Raw genomic sequence first — 23,152 nt, 5'->3', positions numbered from 1 at the left:
GTGAGTTTAGTTCTAGGCCGCTTTAGTCGACTTAGCGCCAACCAATCATTGCTGTATCCATTATCCCTTTCTATGACGCGGTCAGGGAATCGAACCACGCACTTTCCGCTCTCCGGGCTGACACCCTGTCTACTGGACCACGGACCGACCAGTATATTCTAACAAATCGTCACCACAGGTGTTAAACGCTACAGTGTTCGAGTGAGTGAGTGAGTTTAGTTTTTAGCAATATTCCAGCAATATCACGGCGGGGGTCACCGGAAATGGGCTTCAGACAGTGTACCCATTGAATCGAACCCCGGTCCATGTGGGGAATCGAACCCCTAGGATCTTCATGCGTGACGAGTAGACATAGTTATGAGTCATTGGTCAAACCAGGTAATGGGTGCGCAGTGACGGCTACCATAACGTGTCCATCTCAACTGGTTAGCGATGTTGTTTTACGCCGCACACAACCTAATCCAAGCTACAGAGAAATACAGATATAACAAATTCAAAGAGATCACTAAGTTTAGCTCGTTATAACTACAGTTCGTTATATGCATTTCCGGGCGGCAGGGTAGCCTAATGGTTAAAGCGTTCGCTCGTCACGCCGAAGACCAAGGTTCGAATCCCCACATGGGCACAATGTGTGAAGCCCATTTCTGGTGTCCCCCGCCGTGATGTTGCTGGAATAATGCTTAAAACGGCGTAAAACCAAACTCATCAGTATATGCATTTCGATGTAAACATACAACAAGCGGTCAAGACAAAAATACAAACAAAACAGTTTGTTATATCCGTCAGTTCGATATAAACATGTTCGTTACAAACGTACTTCACTATATATTACGGCAAATAATCGAGTCCATATACACCCATGACTGAAAGCATGAGACACGATTCACGCCGGTAGGGTACCGTGAGTCTATTTTCCGTTATGGAACCTGACAACACTATCCATTTCAACAGAGATCAGCCATATATACCCGGAATATTGCTGAGTGTGGCGTAAAACTAAACTCACTCATTCACTCAACAGAGATCGACTAATTCCGGTTTGGAATAATAATTGGTGAACTCGATCTTCAATTGGAAACAAGGAATGAAAAACAAAACAAAACCAGTACTGAAAAAAATATATTTATTCTGATTATCAACACAAATCATAACGCTGTTTTATTTTCATAATGAACGCTTTAAGCTTTCGAGATATCAAGTAGGGGTTAATTGGATTTAGCACTGAAACCCCAGTTTCCCTGTTTCCCTGTACAACGTTTTTTCCCCTGCACAATGCGGACATTTCCCGAAAGCTCATTCTCAGCACGTTCAAGAAGTACAACTACACAGTTATAAATACCTTCGGCAATGTGTCCATCATAAAGAGGCACATCAATGTATGTAAGAATATGTATGAATAAAACACGACCATACTACAGTAATTATGTAGTTATACAATACTGTACACGGTAATAATTATAGGTAATAATTTGTTATGAGGTATAATGCGGCAAATGGAAGCTATGACTACTTTACGAGTAAGTTTCAGAGTTTAGTTTTACGCCGCAGTTCCAGAAATATCAGCGAACCTAATAATTCTGGACTATCTCTGAGTTACACTGAATTCCCTAAATTCGAATACTAAATGTCGTGAATTCGATAACTTTCTATTTTCGAGGTTCATTGTTGTGCCCATACACAAAGCGTAAATCCGGCCTCTCAATATCAACATACGTGTCTACACGAACAGGGCTGTGTGCTGGGCTTGGTACCATATTTCTGTCATTTATCTGGCTGCTATAGACACCAGCGATTATGTTGGATATATTGAAACCCCGTTTATCCGGAACCTATACATACCGGACAGTTACGGCTGGGAATGTGTAGGTATAATTGAACCTAAGTGCCCAACTGAATCTCACGTGGTAATTCCTTGGAAAGAGAGTTGGAAATTTGCATCCCTTAGGGAGTTAGAGAGTTGCATCCCTTAGAGAGTCATAGAGTTGCATCCCTTAGAGAGTTGCAGAATTGCATCCCTTAAATACGTGCATCCCTTAGATAGTTACAGAGTTGCACCCCTTAGAGAGTTACAGAGTTGCATCCCTTAGAGAGTTACAGAGTTGCACCCCTTAGAGAGTTATATCCGAGGAAGTATGAAGGGGTGTGGTAGCCGCTTTTGGCAATATTCCAGCAATATCACAGCGGGGGACACCAGAATAGGGCTTCACACATTGTACCCATGTGGGGAATCGAACCCGCGTCTAGAGCGTGACGAGCAGATGCTTCAACTACTTGGCTACCCCACAGTTCCCGACTGACTGACTGACTGAGTTTGGTTTTACGCCGTTTTTAGCAATATTCCAGCAACAGCACGGCGGGGGACACCAGAAATGAGCTTCACACATTGTACCCACGTGGGGATTCGAACACGGGTCTTCGGCACAGTTCCCGACAGAACAATGACAAAATGATGATGGTCGATACAGAAAATGTCTATTGATAACTATAGCTAATATGAATGACACGTCGTGCTTGTAAATCGTAGTAACGTAGCTACATGGTGCTTTATGATATATCACATGTTGATGATAGACCCGTGAAGATGCAGGTTAGAATGAGCCTTCAGTAACCCATGCTTGTGGTAAGGGGCGACTCACGGGATCGGGTGGTCAGGCTCGCTGACTTGGTTGACACATCGGTTCCCAATTGCGCAGATCGATGCTCATGCTGTTGATCACTGGATTGTCTTGTCCAGACTCGATTATTTACAGACCGCCACCATATAGCTGGAATATTGCTGAGTGCGGCGTAAAACTAACTCACTCACTGTTAATGATAAGACGCACGCCGTAAGAGCTATGCGGAATGGAATAGAATTCAACCAAAGTTAATATAAATACCAAGGCCAAACATATTCAGACATCAAGAGATAAATGCAATATACGTTTATCGTCAGTTTTTTGTTGTTGTTTTCTTTTGTTTGTTTTTGTTTTGTTATAGTTTATCAGATGGTTTATTGCTTAAAACAGTAATATTCCAAGTTTATGACCCGAAAGAGCTGCCCGGAATGAAAACCAAATTCAACCAAATTTTATATGAAGGTCAATTCGTGTAGTTTATGAGATAAATGCAATTTATGTTTATCGTCAGTTGTTGTTTTTTATCAGATTGTTTGATTTAAAGCAGTAATATTCCAACTGTATGACCACGGTATATGGACATACGAGTCCGGAACATTCAACCCAGTGGTCGACATCATGAGCAACGATCACATTGTTGGTAATGACGTGTGTGTCTCGTGTACCTGAAGATTTCGGTTCTAGAAGCTAAGTTACTCATATTTTGCAAGGGCTAAAGATATATCGAAAATCTCGGCACATAAGACAAATTAATACGTTATGTCACTTTCATGACGTAAATTGCCCACATCCGGGTTTTTTCGGCTCTGAGTCTTCTCATCCGGGTTCTTTGACATTATGCTTTCACATCTTGGTATCGCCTTCACTGACGTTGTATTTAGCGGTGAATTCATCATCCTCGACTTCCGGTATGCCCCCCTCAGGCAGTTCCCAGTAGCGATAATCGTCAAACAGCTCACCTGGCTCCGGATTGTCCCAAACCTTCATCTTCAGGATGGCCCCTGAAGGATAAAAATACTCTCTTGCATCTTCCAAAGAACTGGGTGTTTTTGCCATTCCTTGGCATTACAAAGACCATGGAATAAATGAGTATGCCTGGCAAAGACAATTGACTTCCACTGACCTTCAACCAAAACATTTTGCCTTTTGGTCAAAATGCGCCTTGTACTAAAAAAGGGTGTACGTTTTTTGCAGTATTTACGGTTTCACAAAAGAGGCTATATCATTTTTTTCTAGAGCAGGCAAATACGAAAGCCTTATGCTGCCACTTCTGTAGCATGTTATAAGTTTTTCTGGGCACTTCGATTAATTTCTCGTTGCTTCGAGTATTTTCGCATTCCTTCAACTTTCTTTCAAAAACTGGAAGTAACGAGAAAATGCTCGAAGCAATGAAAAAATAGTTGAAGCGACGAGAAAATAATCGAAGCAACGAAATATAATCGAAGCAACGAAAAAAATATTCGAAGCAACGAAAACTTTCGCTGAAAAAATATTTTATATTACAAAAGTGGCTTCATTAGGCTTTCGTAGGCAGAGCAAATCAGCTGACAGTATGATCGAAGTTTGGCTATCTCAGCATTGGTTGTGTCTCAATAGCCATGGCATATGTCGCGACAAAATGGAGCACAAAGATATTGATCAAAGTTTAAATATCTCAGCACTGATTGTGTCTCAGTAGTCAAATTGCCCGTACAACAACCGTGGCACTTAAACTGACCTGTAAATATCCCTCCCACGATGGCCATCCCAAGCGACAACAGCAGGGCATAGATCTGGAACGCTGCTTGCTGCCCGGCCGTTCGCCCCAGCCCATGCAGCTCGGGTACAGGATAGGGGGTGCTGGAGTTACCCACGTCAGGGATGGGGGCACGGGCGGGAAATATCTCATATAGGCTGAAAAAAGGAGAATTATATACCGGTGGAAATAACCAAACACACAGTCATTGAAAAATAGTATCTAAATGTATTTTGCATTGATGTGTGAGTGTACATGTGATATGTCACTATGTGCGATGATCAACAGAGTAATAACTTGTTTTCTTTGAAGCCAAGAGGCCTCGAACTGTTCTACCTGGGTATAATGGCACCCTGGGTATAATGCCACCTTGGGTATAATGGCACCCTGGATATAATGCCATATTTTCACCTGGACAAACGGAGGCATTATAACGGTGAGATGAGGTGAGGTGAAATTGGGTTTATCGTCGTGCTTGAGAATATTTCGCTCATATGACGACGTGCATGCGTGTGTATGTGTATGTGCAGCTGCTTGTACTAGCCCAGACTGAAGCTGGTTTTATAGTGCTACCCAACTGAGATACAATGCCGCAGTAAAGCATGAATACCCCACTCAGACACATTATACTGACTCCGAGCCGACCAGTCCTTGTACCCAGTAATGCCGAGCGCCAGGCAGGGACCAACAAGTACCATATTTTAACGTCTTTTGGTATGACGCGGTCGGGGATCGAACCGGCATTATAACGAGGGTACACTATATATGATAGTGTGTCAACGAAACACTTTATGAAGCCCTCTTTTAAAGCATTTAGAAAGTGTAGTTATCAGAAGGGATAAGATATATGGATGAACAACTTCCTTACTACAATTTGGAGCTATATTTCGGTGTTGGTTCCATCATTTACTGTTTCCATGTTTATGTATAGCGTCTATCAAGATATTCCTACAGTCTTCTACATCTAACATTAAACCACTAGGGAAAGTTATGTCCATTGTTCTTGGAAGTGTTTTATTAGCATAATTGAATAACTGCCCTAGGGCAATTATTTCTATTTAAAAACATTAAAATTGTACTCATTTTGATAATTTTCATCATGCCTAATACATGACACGCGTATCAAATAAGTATGCCCTCGTGGTGTAAGCCGTTTAATCACCCTCACTACAACAGTTATTTAAATAAACTCTGCTCGGGCCGTTTAAATAACTACCTTGTAAGGTGATTAACCTATACCTACCGTAATAAACACATTTCAAGTCTACTGTTTTAAAGATAATTTGGGTTTAAGTGTTTACATTTCGCGAAATTTCACGAAGCAGAAAATCAACATAAGTGTGTACCTTTCACCATAGACATTTTCTGTGGCTAGCGCGGCTGTCACTGCGCCACCGATTCCCGCCATAATTCCCGGCATGCCGTGCAAATTGTTGACTCCACACGTGTCGTGGATCTTTAGTTTAGTGCTGACAAAAGGCTGAGAACATGAAAAACGACGTAGTGAGTGGGTGAGTTTAACGTCACATTCAACATTAAGTTAGTTGGAGGTATATTTCAGTAGGACAAAATTATGGAACCACTTACGGAAATAAAGTACATTATTCTTTTCACAGTCGTTGCTGTATTTAAAAGAAGAATATTAAACTGTGAAAATAAATATGATTTAATTCTTATTTTTAAAGTCGTCTACAATAGTCACATACCTTCCTGTCAACCAATCACACAAAATAAACCACGATGGTGTTTAGCCAATCACAGCGAGGATAACATTGTGAATGTACCACGATGTGTTATTATCCAATCAAAGAGAGCATAACAACTTGAACTTACCGAGATGTATTTATAGCCAATCACAGACAGGATCGCGGCCACTGACCCAATGACAAGTGCGCCCCATGGCTCAATGTTCATGTTTGCGCAGGTGCCAACTGCAACGCCCCCTGCCAGAGTAGCGTTCTGTATATGTTCCTGCAATGACATGTTACAGCATGAGCAAGTTCACTCGATACATGACAGGTTTACCATCCGGGTTTCGAGCTGACAGTGGACCCGGATCACATGGCCAGCGAATCCGACTACGACTAAGGGAGGCAACTCTTATAATCGCGATGTAGAACTTCAGATGGAATGGCACCAGTGCCTGATAGTACTGTCTTAAGTACGTTTGTTTGCAATGCACTATTAGATCCAGGAGATATACAGTAAAAATATGAAATCAAATCATCCATATTATTACACTTATTATTGTGTGTTATTACACTTACTATTGTGTGTTATTACATTTACTATTGTGTATTATTACACTTACTATTGTGTGTTATTACACTTACTATTGTATGTTATTACACTTACTATTGTGTGTTATTACACTTACTATTGTGTTATTACACTTACTATTGTGTGTTATTACACTTACTATTGTGTGTTATTACGCTTACGATATGGCTGAAATACTGCCGATGCGACTTAAAATTGTAACTCACTATTATTGTGTGTAAATAAGGGTACTTGTTTGTCCATTTAACATAAACTGACGTACAAAAGAAAGTACGCACCTGACGATTTGGTAAAATATTTTCTTAAAAACAGCGTTAAAATGAGAAAAGTGTTTTGATTGTGACAAACGTTGTGTACGTGTTGCAATAACACCAGATATCGTACCCAATTACAACGTTGCTTGCAAAATATTTGTTTATTTGGGAATAGTCCCAAAACACCAGGTGTGTACTTTCATTTGTACGTCAGTATATGTTAAGAAGTTTATATTCAATATATCTCTTTTAATGATAGCATTATGAAAAACAATAACCTACTTCTCCCTGTGAAAACGTTTATTACCAAGTTCCTGGTTTGGATCGGTGCCTAGTAACCTATGTCAGCCTTGATTATGGACTAAAATGGACTGAATGGTCAGGCTCTGGGTTCTGGTTGACTGCATGTAGTTATGAACCGTTTGCAACCGTGACTCGTGCTTTCAGTTTCTGATTTGTCTGGTACCCACAGTCCGTATTCATACTGCTAGATCACTGCTGACTGCTGACTGCTGACTGCTGACTCTAGCCTAAAATATCATGCCCACCCCAGTACTCACCATTTCAAACTTCCCATGCTTCTGAACAACAGCAGACATAGCAAACGTTATACAGCAGCAGGCAGCCAATGAGAAGTAAGTATTTAAGATAGCCCGGTGTTGTTCGTCTCCCTCCGCGGCGCCGCCATTGAAGCTGGGCCAGTACATCCACAAGAAAATAGTTCCTGTTAGCAACAACAAACAGACAAACATAAATACTCACAATTTTAAAAGACTGCATAATAAGTTATATACATGTAACCTTTGCATAAAAAGGGCGGTGGGGTAGCCTCGGCGACTATGCTTGTCGTAAGAGGCGACTAACGGGATCGGGTGGTCAGGCTCGCTGACTTGGTTGACACATGTCATCGGTTCCCAATTGCTCAGATCGATGCTCATGCTGTTGATCACTGGATTGTCTGGTCCAGACTCGATTATTAACAGACCGCTGCCATATAGCTGGAATATTGGTGAGTGCGGCGTAAAACTAAACTCACTCACTCACTCACTAACTACTACTACTACTACTACTACTACTACTACTACTACTACTACTACTACTACTACTACTACTACTACTACTACTACTACCACTACCACTACTACTACTACTGATAATAATATTCCATTTATCATGCGCATTTCTCCATGATCAATGCATGCTTGAAGCGCCCAAAAGATCGGATTATTATTACGCCGGATAACACAAGCTGCCTGTGAAGCGCTAGAAGTTTAATGGTTACATGACCTATTTCAACGGGTACCCATTTTCAACTCAGTTGCCTATGGTTACTCACCAATCATGGAGAAAAGGTCGGAATGGTAGACAGGCCCCGCCTTCTTAGACGTTGTGGCGTCCTCGCTATACAAAACCCTTGATGCCGCTAGGCCGAAGTAGGCGCCGAAAGCATGGATAAAGCATGGACTCGCCTACATCGGAAGCCTGGAGGTAAAGGGTTCAATGTTAAAGGCCATTGACATTGCAGATTTAAATTTTTAAGCCTTCGTTGACGATTCGCTGATTCAGCATGTACAAAGGTTCTAATTATTTTCACGCATCGATCGTCGTCGTCCATCGTCCCAGTCATCTGTGAATACATGCCGTAAATGTCCCACTTTGATGTGCAGAATTGTGTCCCTTTATGTTCCAATCAGCTATGATCGCGGGTTCGAATCCCGGGTGTTCCGGGATATATTGTGTTTTGGTTTGCCAGCACCATACCAGTGTTTGTGGTAAAATTCCAGGAACTGCACACACCCTAATATATCTGTTTATATTTAAAGTAATAAACGATGCTTCGTCTCGCAATAAACACTATATGGCTGAACCACTGTCGATGAGGGTCCACCGGCACTCACTTACTGGAATATTGCACTCACACTCACTCACTCCTCACTCACTCACTCACTCACTCACTCAGTCACTCACTCACATTGTACCCGGGTGGGGAATCGAACCGGTTCTTCGAGGTGACGAGCAAATGTCTTAACCACCAGGCCACCTTACCAACCTGTTCAATAACCATGCTAACTCATACGAGTCACTTCAGGCTGTTCACCCAATCACTCACTCACCCAATCACTCACCCAATCACTCACTCACTTGTATATCCATAAAAATTCTCATCATTCTTCATCACCTCAACTTCTAAAATGCCCATCAAAGAAACAATTATATACTAGTATATTCAGAGGCTAAGACTTTTCATGGGGCGGTTGGGTAGCCTAGTGGTTAAAGCGTTCACAGGTCCTGTCGAAGACCTGGGTTCGATTCCCCACATGGGTACAATCTGTGAAGCCCATTTCTGGTGTCCCCCGCCGTGATATTGCTTGAATATTGCTAAAAGTGGCATAAAACCATACTCACTCACTCACTGTTAACACACTGTCACCCTGAAGTGATCGGTTGACAGTACTCACGTGGAACTTCTCGACACAGATCCACTCGTTAATCTGGATGAGAACAACCTCGATGAGGGTCATGACCATGAGCTGGAGGGGGGAGAGCTTTCCCAGCACGGCACCGAACGATATCAGCACCCCAGCGGCAGAGAAGTCAGCGGACATCATCCTGAAACAGGGGAAATAACTCGCATATATAACCGAACCCACATTAATGTCATTGGTTCTCAGATCAGATTTGGAGGAATCTCTCTTGGATCTCTTGGATCGGGATGCAATGCATTCACTATCACAATACACAACTATCAGATGCAATGCATTCACTATCACAATACACAACAAATTGGATCAGATGCATTAGATTTACTAGGTCACGTGACTATCACAATACACAACAAATTGGATCACATGCAATAGATTTACTAGGTCACGTGACTATCACAATACACAACAAATTGGATCACATGCAATAGGTTTACTAGGTCACGTGACTATCACAGTACACAACAAATTGGATCAGATGCAATAGTTTTACTTATAGTCGGTTTGGCTCAAAATCGGACCGATGAACAATCAACATGCAATAGTTTACTAGGTCACGTGACTATCACAATTTTTCCAGAATTTATGACCTGAAAATAAAAAAGTTGTTAAACAAACTATCATTAAAATTTGGACAGAGTTCACTGTTTGTTACGAGGGAGGAGTACAAAGGGAGGAACAGCCTGGTGTACACGGAGAGCACGTGCACAAGTGCCAACAAAGTCATTGATTCATTAACCTGTGCTGTGCCGTCTCCGTCCTTTTTTGCACACGTGGCTGTTCCTCTCTTTGCACCCCTCCCTCGTAACAAATACTGAACTGTGTCAAGAGTTTAAAGATAGTTTGTTAAACAACCTTTTTATTTTTAGGACATAAATTCTGGGAAAAAATCACAGAGTTGGTCTGATCTTTTGATTATGATTAGTGTTTCATTGAGTACTATATGTTTAGTAGTTTTCGAGTTAGGTTGCAATTCATCGGTCCGATTTTGAGCCAAACGGACTATAGTTCACGTGACTATCACAATACACAAAACAGCCTGCAACTAAGGACACCGCTTTCACTTTTCAGAAAACAAGATTTGTTATAACAATTTGTGATCTCCGGTGCTGGAAAATATGCATGACTAAATGACTGAGAATGAGTATATATTGAACAAAACAAATTCCGGATAACAAAGAATCATGGATCTTTTCGAAGATATTTTCACAGTGAAAACTGAGCACGCCGGTCGTTTCATTGAAAATATTCCACAAAATGTTCATGGTTCCTAACTATTTGTGTTGAGTATATAACCCAAATTGTGTGAGTCGTGCAAGCTACTGAATATACACGTACACGCTTCAGACATAAATCATGATAAAACAACATGCAAGAATAGAGATCAGCACTGAGTTATCGTTCTTACTCTGGAACGTAGACCTTGAACTTCTCTCCGGCCGTGACGTCAATGTGCAACAGGCCCCGGATGATGGTGGTCCACTGAATGGCGAAAGCTGCAAGGAGGAAGTTCAGGCCCACGGCGCTATAGCCGTACCGCTTCAGAAACGTCATGAGGAAGCCGAAGCCCATGAAGATCATGCCGTTCACATCCTGGAAGCCTAAAAGAGAGGTAAAAAAAGAAGGTTAAATGAAACAGGCCCCGCCTACTACTGATTCTTGGCTGATAACAGAAAATGCGGGTCTTGTGTTGTGTACATTCTTGTATGTTAACGGTTAAATAAGCAATATGTGAACATAACATACTTTGTGTATTCTTCTACAAGGACGGACTTCAAATTATGGAGAGCTATGTAAAAAGAAGTCATCTTAGAAAAGTTAAAAGCTAAACCACATTCATCTTCATCCACACTTTTAGGTTATTCAACCCTGCGTACACGCAGATAAAAGCTCTGTAACTGGAACAAAACAAAGCTCAAGTATCTCTTTATTATGAGTACATGTTAAATTATTGAATATCAGTTATTTTAAGTGAAGCAAAACATTTATTCAATTAAGAGCTGTTTGACGCAGCTGTTTTGTATCCTTTCCTGAAAGGTGAAGCTGTAATATGATTTCTTGTATTTTTCCATGAATACACATGCACTTTTATTGTTTGTTTTTTATTCCGTGGTATTACTGCAGACGTCGTTTTAGTTTTCACAAAAAAAGCAAAATCAGTTATTTGTCTGCATTTTAGTGCCACGTGTTTCTTAATGTCTTCCAGTAATGAGGTATAGTCCGTTTGGCTCAAAATTGGACCGATGAATTGCAACCTAACTCGAAAACTAATATACATATAATATTGTCGTAAAAGCCGACTAACTTGGATCGGGTGGTCAGGCTCGCTGACTTGGTTGACACATGTCATCGGTTCCCAATTGCGCAGATCGATGCTCATGCTGTTGATCACTGGATTGTCTGGTCCAGACTCGATTATTGACAGACCGCCGCCATATAGCTGGAATATTGCTGAGTGCAGCGTAAAACTAACTCACTCACTCACTACATATAATACTAAATGAAACGCTGATCATAATTAAAACATCAGATCAACTCGATGAGGCTTTTGCAGAATCTATGTCCTAAAAATAAACGAGTTGTTTAACAAACCATCATTAAAGTTTTGACACAGTTCACTTTTTGTTACGAGGGAGGAGTGCAAGGAGAGGAACAGCCAGGTGTGCGAGAAAGGATGGAGCCGGCACAGCATAAGTAAATGAATCAATGACTTTGTCGGCACTTGTGCGCGTGCTTCACGTACACCTGGCTGTTCCTCTCTTTGCACTCCCCTCGTAACAAATAGTGAACTGTGTCAAAATTTTAATGATAGTTTGTTAAACAACTTATTTATTTTTCGGACATAAATTCTGCAAAAAAAATCACAGAATTGGTCTGATGTTTTGATGATATGATAAGTGTTTCATTCTGTATTATATGTTTATTAGTTTTCGAGTTAGATTGCAATTCATCGGTCCAATGTTGGGCCAAACGGACCATACCTGTAGATGACTTCCTTTAACAAGCCATCTATACTGGCATGTGTGTGAAGGGTGGCTGAAGGACAGCTGCAAGAAGATTTACAGGCGGTGTAATGCACACCGTACCATCATCTATACCCAGGCGCTGAATCACACCCCGTATCAACTTTAACAGCCAGACGCTGAAGCCACGAAGCGGAGCAAGTCTCGTAACAACGAGATTATGGCGTTGACAGGCGTGACCTCATATACGTTGTAACATGGCCTGACTATATAACCTGTCCCACCTCATGCGATTTGTTGTTAGTGTCACCGTGAATATGCCCAGCCGTAGAGGCGGATGGTGTCTTGTCCTGGAACGTTTACTGTTCAGGACGTAGATCTGGTTTCGAGTTCCGACTTGGGTACATTTCGTGAACTATTTATTGTATCCTCTGCTGTGATAACGGCCGAACCAATGCCCAACCAAAATTCAGCTCATTCCTTCACTTTACGTATATATTGGTTTTTGTTTGCTTGTAGTTCTTACAACAATCATGATGTCATGCATAGTACAGCCATATTCGAAGTTCCATCTTTGTTCTGTGGTTGGTGGGATTTGTTTTTTGTTTAACGCCCCACCCAGGAATATTCCAGCTAAATGGCAGCGGTCTGTATATAATCGAGTCTGGACCACACAATCCAGTGATCAACGGCACGAGCATCGATCTACGCATTTGAGATACGATAACATGCATCAACCAAGTCAGCAAACCTGACCATCCGATCTCGGTAGTCGCCTCTTACGACAAGCATGGGTTACTGAAGATCAGTTCTTCACGGGTATATTTTAGAATGCTTCTCTACACGAATAAAAGCGTGTAAAGATTCAGGTGAATTATAACGTCTTCGGAACCGGACGTTATGCGTGATATTACGACACCATGGTTTATGTACATGTATATAGTTGAAGTTAGAGGACAATGTCGAGTGGACCCGAGTGGACCCACAGGGACGTGTCACGCTTAGAAACAGCGTTAGAAAGACATATGGGTATATAGACCCTACCCTAGAACTATATAAAAGTCCCACACGCCCCTGTGGACCCGAGTAGATCTGTCACGTGACGTTAATAAACTGCAGTCAGGCAAGGTGTAGTCGATACATTGTTAGCCTGAGCGTAAAAAGCTTGTTGGGAAAATGCACAAATCTTGATCACTTTTGTCCTGGCTTTCGTTTTAAGGAAACAATGTTAGAAATACTCGTTTCCTCTTCCCCAAACACTGTGTTACACATCATACACACCTCACCATCAACAATACAGCTGGATGGTGGATCCAATGATGTAATCCCCTCCCAGAGTCCATGCAAAACGGAAGTGAGTCAAGTGAAAAGTCGGTGCCATGAAGTCCGAGTTGAACACACCTTCAAGGTCACTGAACTCACGCGGTAATCGACGAGACTGACTTCCTCAAACGTTGTGCAAGGTGGTGGCGTGTGAATGCTGTGTGTGATTTTTGTCTTTTGTTTTGTGTGTGTGTGTGTGTGTGCATGAGGGATATCTATATTATTTTAATCTATTTTTATTATTATAGGGCAGAATTTTAGAATTTATTTTCTCACAACACCGATTTTAGGGACCGTTCTCAATTTATGGCTAGCGGGGTGATGATGATTTTGACCTGGGGAGGTTGGGAGCGGTTATCAATTTGGTATACATGCTCTAGTGGGGCGACATGCACGGGGATGTCACTTCGTACATTGAATTTAGTTTTTGCATGCACATTGTAAATGCTTCTCCCTAAAACATCATAATCCCCCACCCACCCCCCACACACACACACACACACACACACACACCTCCACACCCCTTCCCCGCCGTAAATAATGAACGGTCCCTAAAGGTTAACCACGTATTCGTGCAAAATGTTATAGAAGGTTTTCACCCTTTTCTATCACGTTGATAGGTACCTATTAGAACAACCAATATCTTGTTGAACAACCGTATTTTTACTGTAACGTCAGTTGATGAAAATTAGGTTCGAAACAATGTAAGTTAAAAATTTGATTGCCTGGCAACTCAGATGTTATGTCAATCTGACAGCCATATCAATAGAACGAGTGAGTGAGTGAGTGAGTATTGTTTTACGCCGATTTTAGCAATATTCCAGCAACATCACGACAGGGACACCAGAAATGAGCTTCACACAATTGTACCCATGTGGGGAATCGAACCTTGGTCTTCGACAGGGCATGTGAACGCTTAAACCACTAGGCTACCCCACCGCCCGATGAAAAGTCTTAGCCTCTGAATATACTAGTATATAATTGTTTCTTTGATGGGCATTTAAGAATTTTTATGGATATACAACTTCTTATATTCTGTGAAAGGCGATGTTTCGACACAGATTCTAATGTCATCACTTGCTTAACAATGACATTAGAATCTATATCGAAACGCCCTATTACTCTTCCGTAACGACCAACTAAATTCATTTATTTCTCAAAAAGAACTACACACCGTGACACAGAAGACATGTTTTTGTATGATACTAATTTGTATTTAACAGGATGTCGGTCATTTTGCACAACTATTTGCCGAAGTGAAGTCATTTTGCATGGAATATTGTATAAACGCTTCAACGGAAACAGATAAAGATAGAAGCCGGTACATAGGTTAGGCACACATATATATAGTCACACTCAAAGTTTTTTTGCACGTGAATTTTGCAGGGCTACTGATTTCTTTAACATTTCTGTCCTCTACCATCGACACTGGTATTTATTTAGGGTTGGCCTCTATATTTGTCCCAAGTTGGGCAGGTCAGCTCTAGTAGGGTAATGTTCGGCCTGTACAGTGTTAACGCTTGGTAATGTTCGGCCTGTACAGTTTTATCGCAGTGTAATGTTCGCCCTGTTAAGTGTTGACGCTGGGTAATGTTCGCCCTGTGCAGTGTGAACGCTGGGTAATGTTCGCCCTGTTAAATGTTAACGCTGGGTAATGTTCGCCCTGTGCAGTGTTAACGCTTGGTAATGTTCGCCCTGTTAAGTGTGAACGCAGTGTAATGTTCGCCCTGTTAAGTGTAAACGCAGTGTAATGTTCGCCCTGTTAAATGTTAACGCTGGGTAATGTTCGCCCTGTGCAGTGTGAACGCTGGGTAATGTTCGCCCTGTTAAATGTTAACGCTGGGTAATGTTCGCCCTGTGCAGTGTTAACGCTTGGTAATGTTCGCCCTGTTAAGTGTAAACGCAGTGTAATGTTCGCCCTGTTAAGTGTAAACGCAGTGTAATGTTCGCCCTGTTAAATGTTAACGCTGGGTAATGTTCGCCCTGTGCAGTGTGAACGCTGGGTACTGTTCGCCCTGTTAAATGTTAACGCTGGGTAATGTTCGCCCTGTGCAGTGTTAACGCTTGGTAATGTTCGCCCTGTGCAGTGTTAACGCTGGGTAATGTTCGCCCTGTGCAGCAGTGTTAACACAGTGTAATGTTCGCCCTGTGCAGTGTTAACGACGGGTAATGTTCGCCCTGTGCAGTGTTAACACAGTGTGCTGTTCGCCTTCTTCAGTGTTAACGCTGGGTAATGTTCGCCCTGTGCAGTGTTAACGCTGGGTAATGTTCGCCCTGTGCAGTGTTAACGCTGGGTAATGTTCGCCCTGTGCAGTGTTAACGCTGGGTAATGTTCGCCCTGTGCAGCGTTAACACAGTGTAATGTTCGCCCTGTGCAGTGTTAACGCTGGGTAATGTTCGCCCTGTGCAGTGTTAACGCTGGGTAATGTTCGCCCTGTGCAGTGTTAACGCTGGGTAATGTTCGCCCTGTGCAGTGTAACGCTGGGTAATGTTCGCCCTGTGCAGTGTTAACACAGTGTAATGTTCGCCCTGTGCAGTGTTAACGCTGGGTAATGTTCGCCCTGTGCAGTGTTAACGCTGGGTAATGTTCGCCCGGTGCAGTGTTAACGCTGGGTAATGTTCGCCCTGTGCAGTGTTAACGCTGGGTAATGTTCGCCCTGTGCAGTGTAACGCTGGGTAATGTTCGCCCTGTGCAGTGTTAACACAGTGTAATGTTCGCCCTGTGCAGTGTTAACGCTGGGTAATGTTCGCCCTGTGCAGTGTTAACGCTGGGTAATGTTCGCCCTGTGCAGTGTTAACACAGTGTAATGTTCGCCCTGTGCAGTGTTAACGCTGGGTAATGTTCGCCCTGTGCAGTGTTAACGCTGGGTAATGTTCGCCCTGTGCAGTGTTAACACAGTGTAATGTTCGCCCTGTTAAGTGTTGACGCTGGGTAATGTTCGCCCTGTGCAGTGTGAACGCTGGGTAATGTTCGCCCTGTTAAATGTTAACGCTGGGTAATGTTCGCCCTGTGCAGTGTTAACGCTTGGTAATGTTCGCCCTGTTAAGTGTGAACGCAGTGTAATGTTCGCCCTGTTAAGTGTAAACGCAGTGTAATGTTCGCCCTGTTAAATGTTAACGCTGGGTAATGTTGTTCGCCCTGTGCAGTGTGAACGCTGGGTAATGTTCGCCCTGTTAAATGTTAACGCTGGGTAATGTTCGCCCTGTGCAGTGTTAACGCTTGGTAATGTTCGCCCTGTTAAGTGTAAACGCAGTGTAATGTTCGCCCTGTTAAGTGTAAACGCAGTGTAATGTTCGCCCTGTTAAATGTTAACGCTGGGTAATGTTCGCCCTGTGCAGTGTGAACGCTGGGTACTGTTCGCCCTGTTAAATGTTAACGCTGGGTAATGTTCGCCCTGTGCAGTGTTAACGCTTGGTAATGTTCGCCCTGTGCAGTGTTAACGCTGGGTAATGTTCGCCCTGTGCAGTGTTAACACAGTGTAATGTTCGCCCTGTGCAGTGTTAACGACGGGTAATGTTCGCCCTGTGCAGTGTTAACACAGTGTGCTGTTCGCCTTCTTCAGTGTTAACGCTGGGTAATGTTCGCCCTGTGCAGTGTTAACGCTGGGTAATGTTCGCCCTGTGCAGTGTTAACGCTGGGTAATGTTCGCCCTGTGCAGTGTTAACGCTGGGTAATGTTCGCCCTGTGCAGCGTTAACACAGTGTAATGTTCGCCCTGTGCAGTGTTAACGCTGGGTAATGTTCGCCCTGTGCAGTGTTAACGCTGGGTAATGTTCGCCCTGTGCAGTGTTAACGCTGGGTAATGTTCGCCCTGTGCAGTGTAACGCTGGGTAATGTTCGCCCTGTGCAGTGTTAACACAGTGTAATGTTCGCCCTGTGCAGTGTTAACGCTGGGTAATGTTCGCCCTGTGCAGTGTTAACGCTGGGTAATGTTCGCCCGGTGCAGTGTTAACGCTGGGTAATGTTCGCCCTGTGCAGTGTTAACGCTGGGTAATGTTCGCCCTGTGCAGTGTAACGCTGGGTAATGTTCGCCCTGTGCAGTGTTAACACAGTGTAATGTTCGCCCTGTGCAGTGTTAACGCTGGGTAATGTTCGCCCTGTGCAGTGTTAACGCTGGGTAATGTTCGCCCTGTGCAGTGTTAACACAGTGTAATGTTCGCCCTGTGCAGTGTTAACGCTGGGTAATGTTCGCCCTGTGCAGTGTTAACGCTGGGTAATGTTCGCCCTGTGCAGTGTTAACACAGTGTAATGTTCGCCCTGTGCAGTGTTAACGCTGGGTAATGTTCGCCCTGTGCAGTGTTAACGCTGGGTAATGTTCGCCTTCTTCAATGTTAACGCTGGGTAATGTTCGCCCTGTGCAGTGTTGACGCTGGGTAATGTTCGCCCTGTGCAGTGTTAACACAGTGTAATGTTCGCCCTGTGCAGTGTTAACGCTGGGTAATGTTCGCCCTGTGCAGTGTTAACACAGTGTAATGTTCGCCCTGTGCAGTGTTAACGCTGGGTAATGTTCGCCCTGTGCAGTGTTAACGCTGGGTAATGTTCGCCCTGTGCAGTGTTAACGCTGGGTAATGTTCGCCCTGTGCAGTGTTAACGCTGGGTAATGTTCGCCCTGTGCAGTGTTAACGCTGGGTAATGTTCGCCCTGTGCAGTGTAACGCTGGGTAATGTTCGCCCTGTGCAGTGTTAACGCTGGGTAATGTTCGCCCTGTGCAGTGTTAACACAGTGTAATGTTCGCCCTGTGCAGTGTTAACGCTGGGTAATGTTCGCCCTGTGCAGTGTTGACGCTGGGTAATGTTCGCCCTGTGCAGTGTTAACACAGTGTAATGTTCGCCCTGTGCAGTGTTAACGCTGGGTAATGTTCGCCCTGTGCAGTGTTAACACAGTGTAATGTTCGCCCTGTGCAGTGTTAACACAGTGTAATGTTCGCCCTGTGCAGTGTTAACGCTGGGTAATGTTCGCCCTGTGCAGTGTTAACGCTGGGTAATGTTCGCCCTGTGCAGTGTTAACGCTGGGTAATGTTCGCCCTGTGCAGTGTTAACGCTGGGTAATGTTCGCCCTGTGCAGTGTTAACGCTGGGTAATGTTCGCCCTGTGCAGTGTTAACGCTGGGTAATGTTCGCCCTGTGCAGTGTTAACGCTGGGTAATGTTCGCCCTGTGCAGTGTTAACACAGTGTAATGTTCGCCCTGTGCAGTGTTAACGCTGGGTAATGTTCGCCCTGTGCAGTGTTAACACAGTGTAATGTTCGCCCTGTTCAGAATTAACACAGTGTAATGTTCGCCCTGTGCAGTGTTAACGCTTGGTAATGTTCGCCCTGTGCAGTGTTAACACAGTGTAATGTTCGCCCTGTTCAGTGTTAAAGGTGGGTAATGTTCGATTTCTCACATGGGTACAATGTGTGAAACTCATTTCTGGTGTCCCACGCCGTGATAATGCTGGAATATTTCTATAAGCGGCTTAAAACCATACTCACTCACTCTCCAACCTATTCCACCTTCAGAACTCCATCAAGCTAAAAGCCGCGTAAAACCAAACACGCACACTTTGTTTGGTGCCCAGGCCTCTGGTTGAAAGGGATCCATGTAATACTGATCTAATTAAGTCTTTGGTTGTGTGTTTTATGCCATGTCAGACAATTTTGTATTCATGTTTTACACTACATCAATGAATGAACACTGACCGCTCAGATGATTCCCAATAATACCTTCAACATGTTCCTTTTCTTGAAATTACCGGTGAAGATCCAGGTTAGAATTGATCTTCAGTAACCCATGCTTGTCGTAAGAGGCGACTAACGGGACTGGGTGGCCAGGCTCGCTGACTTGGTTGACACATGTCATCGCATCCCAATTGCGCAGATCGATGTTCATGCTGTTAATCATTGGATTGTCTGCTCCAGACCCGATTATTTACAGGCTGCCGCCATATAGCTGGAATATTGCTAGGTGCGGCGTAAAACTAAACTGACTTACTCACTCTCTTGAAAAGTGTTGTCAGTTACGCAACCTACCGAAAGTAAATATCGTCTTTTGAATTATGTTCGAGGTGATAGGGTTCATATCAATGTTATGCTAATGGTGTAGCTATCTTCTATACTGTTCTCCCGTTTCAACGCTTGAACAATTCTTATTCATACACATTTTTATCTTGAGATTGAAGTTTCATATATTACCCATCAAGAGTTTAGACTCACTAGTGTAAATGCACCCACTTACCTCAGGCAACTGTTCTAAACTAGATTTTGCAAAATATTCCATACTGTTTAAAGGTATTGTTTACACATGAACTGATGTATTGTAAAACAAATTCGTAACGTTGACAAGATAATGTCATGAGTTCAATAAATGATGCAACTCAAAATTGGCTAATACTCAACAAAACTTTACACCAAAACGCAGCTGTTCACATGCACGATATTTGCACATGTTTTTCAGAAAATTGATCCATGATCCTCGTGCAATTCATCTGCATAAGGTTTAAGGTCCCGCAAGTTAGTGGAGAAATTCATCTTCGATGTAACCATGTATATATACATAACATATAGTGAGTGCTTTAAGTGAGTCTAAACTTTTGGTGGGTAGTATATATGATAACATTTGGGAACGTGTATATAAGATCCAAGAAACATTGCTAAGTTTTATTGTTTCAATAATCAGGACACTTGTTAATCCGTACAATGTGACTACAAAACGGCACCTTGCAGATTAACAGGGCTATGACTTCCGATTCATAAATAACACACGAATATTCGTGGGTTACATCTGGATCAGTGGCCTTGACTGAAATATTCACTTGTATCATACTGGCACGACAATTGCGAATATCTAAATGAATATATCACATGATTATGACTGATACAAATCCACGTAAGACTGATAACAGTCATATCAATCTCACTGATTGACGTTTATTCCTGATGTCACCAGTGAAATACCTACCACTGTGACACCTCATATAAAAGTAGGCCAATACAAGAAGGGTCAGAATCATGTACTTACTGCTATAGTATTTCTTCACCGGTGAAGAGCTGGTATCGGTGTCCTTGGGTTTGGATGTCGGACCATATTTGGCCATGAATGCAAATATTAAAATAAATGCAATTTGGCATACAAATATGAAAATCGGTAACTTTCCTCGTTGCCAACTCATTGTTTCTTCTCTCAGTGCACAATAGGCGAAAAACTGTCTCCCACAAGTACTAATCTCGAGAAGTTTTCCAATACGTAATTACACTCCGAGTTCTTGCGATGTCAATTTGACCCGAGCATTAGTGGGCGGGGCATGAGCCGTCCAATCAAATTGCGTATACTAAAAGCAGATAGCCTAGCCCATACTGTCAACTGACTGTGCAGCCACGTGTGACTGCTTCGGTAAGTGAGGCCCTCGAACGACTTTAACTCTCTTTGTCAGATGTCCTTGGTGGGATGAGCCAATTGGGCCGAGTTAGATCGTAACTTGATATACCACATAAGTCTGTGTCATAAGGTATTTATTCATACCCTAACATGAATAACGTCATACCTCTTTACAATAGTTTCGAGTTTGGTTTACGACAGATTGTATAGAGCTTTAAACCATGGCCTCTCTGATATCATTCCGATATGGACCGACTTGGTAAGGACGGTAGTTTAATTTGTTCTCTTGTTTAAAATACAACTAAAAAGACAATTCGACACTTCCATTTTGCTATTATTAATCTGTCACGCCATTAGAGATTAAGTATGTGATATGAATGAATCACGTGACCTTTGGAGGGAAAATATGATAATTATTGATATAAATATTTTTATTAATTTGTTGAAAAGCGAGCATCGACATCTGGACTCGAACTCGAGATGTTCCGCTACAAGCTAGTGACTGTATTCCTCTGATGTTGTTAACTAAATGTTAAATACTAAGCCTCGAGAGTTGAATTACTGAATCAATGCTCCGCATTATCGAATCAACCAGTTGAAATATTGAATCAATGCGCTGCACTATCGAATCAACCAGTTGAAATATTGAATCAATGCGCCGCACTATCGAATCAACCAGTTGAAATATTGAATCAATGCGCCGCACTATCGAATCAACCAGTTGAAATATTGAATCAATGCGCCGCACTATGGAATCAACCAGTTGAAATACTGAATCAATGCGCCGCACTATTGAATGAACCAGTTAAAATATTGAACAATCGAATCAACCAGTTAAAATACTGAATCAATGCGCCGCACTATGGAATCAACCAATTGAAATACTGAATCAATGCGCCGCACTATCGAATCAACCAGTTAAAATATTGAATCAATGCGCCGCACTATGGAATCAACCAGTTAAAATATTGAAACAATGCGCCGCACTTTCGAATCAACCAGTTGAAATACTGAATCAATGCGCTGCACTATGGAATCAACCAATTGAAATACTGAATCAATGCGCCGCACTATGGAATCAACCAGTTAAAATATTGAATCAATGCGTCGCACTATGGAATCAACCAATTGAAATACTGAATCAATGCGCCGTACTATGGAATCAACCAATTGAAATATTGAATCAATGCGCCGCACTATCGAATCAACCAGTTGAAATACTGAATCTATGCGCCGCACTATCGAATCAACCAGTTGAAATACTGAAACAATGCGCCGCACTATCGAATCAACCAGTTAAAATATTGAATCAATGCGCCGCACTATCGAATCAACCAATTGAAATACTGAATCAATGCGCCGCACTATGGAATCAACCAATTGAAATATTGAATCAATGCGCCGCACTATCGAATCAACCAATTGAAATACTGAATCAATGCGCCTCACTATGGAATCAACCAATTGAAATACTGAATCAATGCGCCGCACTATGGAATTAACCAGTTAAAATATTGAATCAATGCGCCGCACTATCGAATCAACCAATTGAAATATTGAATCAATGCGCCGCACTATGGAATCAACCAATTGAAATATTGAATCAATGCGCCGCACTATCGAATCAACCAGTTAAAATATTGAATCAATGCGCCGCACTATCGAATCAACCAGTTAAAAAATTGAATCAATGCGCCGCACTATGGAATCAACCAATTGAAATATTGAATCAATGCGCCGCACTATGGAATCAACCAATTGAAATACTGAATCAATGCGTCGCACTATCGAATCAACCAGTTGAAATATTGAATCAATGCGCCGCACTATGGAATCAACCAGTTGAAATACTGAATCAATGCGCCGCACTATGGAATCAACCAGTTAAAATATTGAATCAATGCGCCGCACTATCGAATCAACCAGTTAAAATACTGAATCAATGCGCTGCATTATCGAATCAACCAATTGAAATACTGAATCAATTCGCCGCACTATGGAATCAACCAGTTGAAATACAAATCCAGTTGAATCAATGCGCCGCACTATGGAATCAACCAGTTGAAATATTGAATCAATGCGCCGTACTATGGAATCAACCAGTTAAAAATATTGAATCAATGCCGCACTATGGAATCAACCA

General features: G+C 42.5%; 1 protein-coding gene and 1 long non-coding RNA gene across 2 annotated transcripts; one reads left to right on the top strand and one right to left on the bottom strand.

Moving 5' to 3' along the window:
- The first annotated feature begins 220 nt into the window (after nucleotides 1-220).
- LOC124253517 lies at nucleotides 221-2,259 on the top strand. Its single transcript, XR_006892226.1, has 3 exons — nucleotides 221-307; nucleotides 532-534; nucleotides 2,245-2,259. It is a non-coding gene; the product is annotated as an uncharacterized LOC124253517 (long non-coding RNA).
- Nucleotides 2,260-2,976: 717 nt separating this feature from the next.
- Nucleotides 2,977-20,898, bottom strand: LOC124253516 (ammonium transporter Rh type A-like). The gene is given in 10 exon segments (XM_046687312.1): nucleotides 2,977-3,619; nucleotides 4,336-4,511; nucleotides 5,700-5,833; nucleotides 6,187-6,324; nucleotides 7,448-7,611; nucleotides 8,224-8,344; nucleotides 8,346-8,369; nucleotides 9,347-9,497; nucleotides 10,779-10,971; nucleotides 20,653-20,898. Coding segments are annotated over 10 exon segments (1,410 nt in total). The 5' UTR covers nucleotides 20,804-20,898; the 3' UTR covers nucleotides 2,977-3,461.
- Between the last annotated feature and the right edge of the window lie 2,254 nt (nucleotides 20,899-23,152).

This window comes from Haliotis rubra, unplaced genomic scaffold (assembly GCF_003918875.1).
Source record: "Haliotis rubra isolate DU_JTF1 unplaced genomic scaffold, ASM391887v1 Scf542, whole genome shotgun sequence".
NCBI classification, from domain to species: domain Eukaryota; kingdom Metazoa; phylum Mollusca; class Gastropoda; order Lepetellida; family Haliotidae; genus Haliotis; species Haliotis rubra.
The sequence above is the reverse complement of the archived record's forward strand: the minus strand, read 5'-3'. Positions and strand labels throughout refer to the sequence as shown.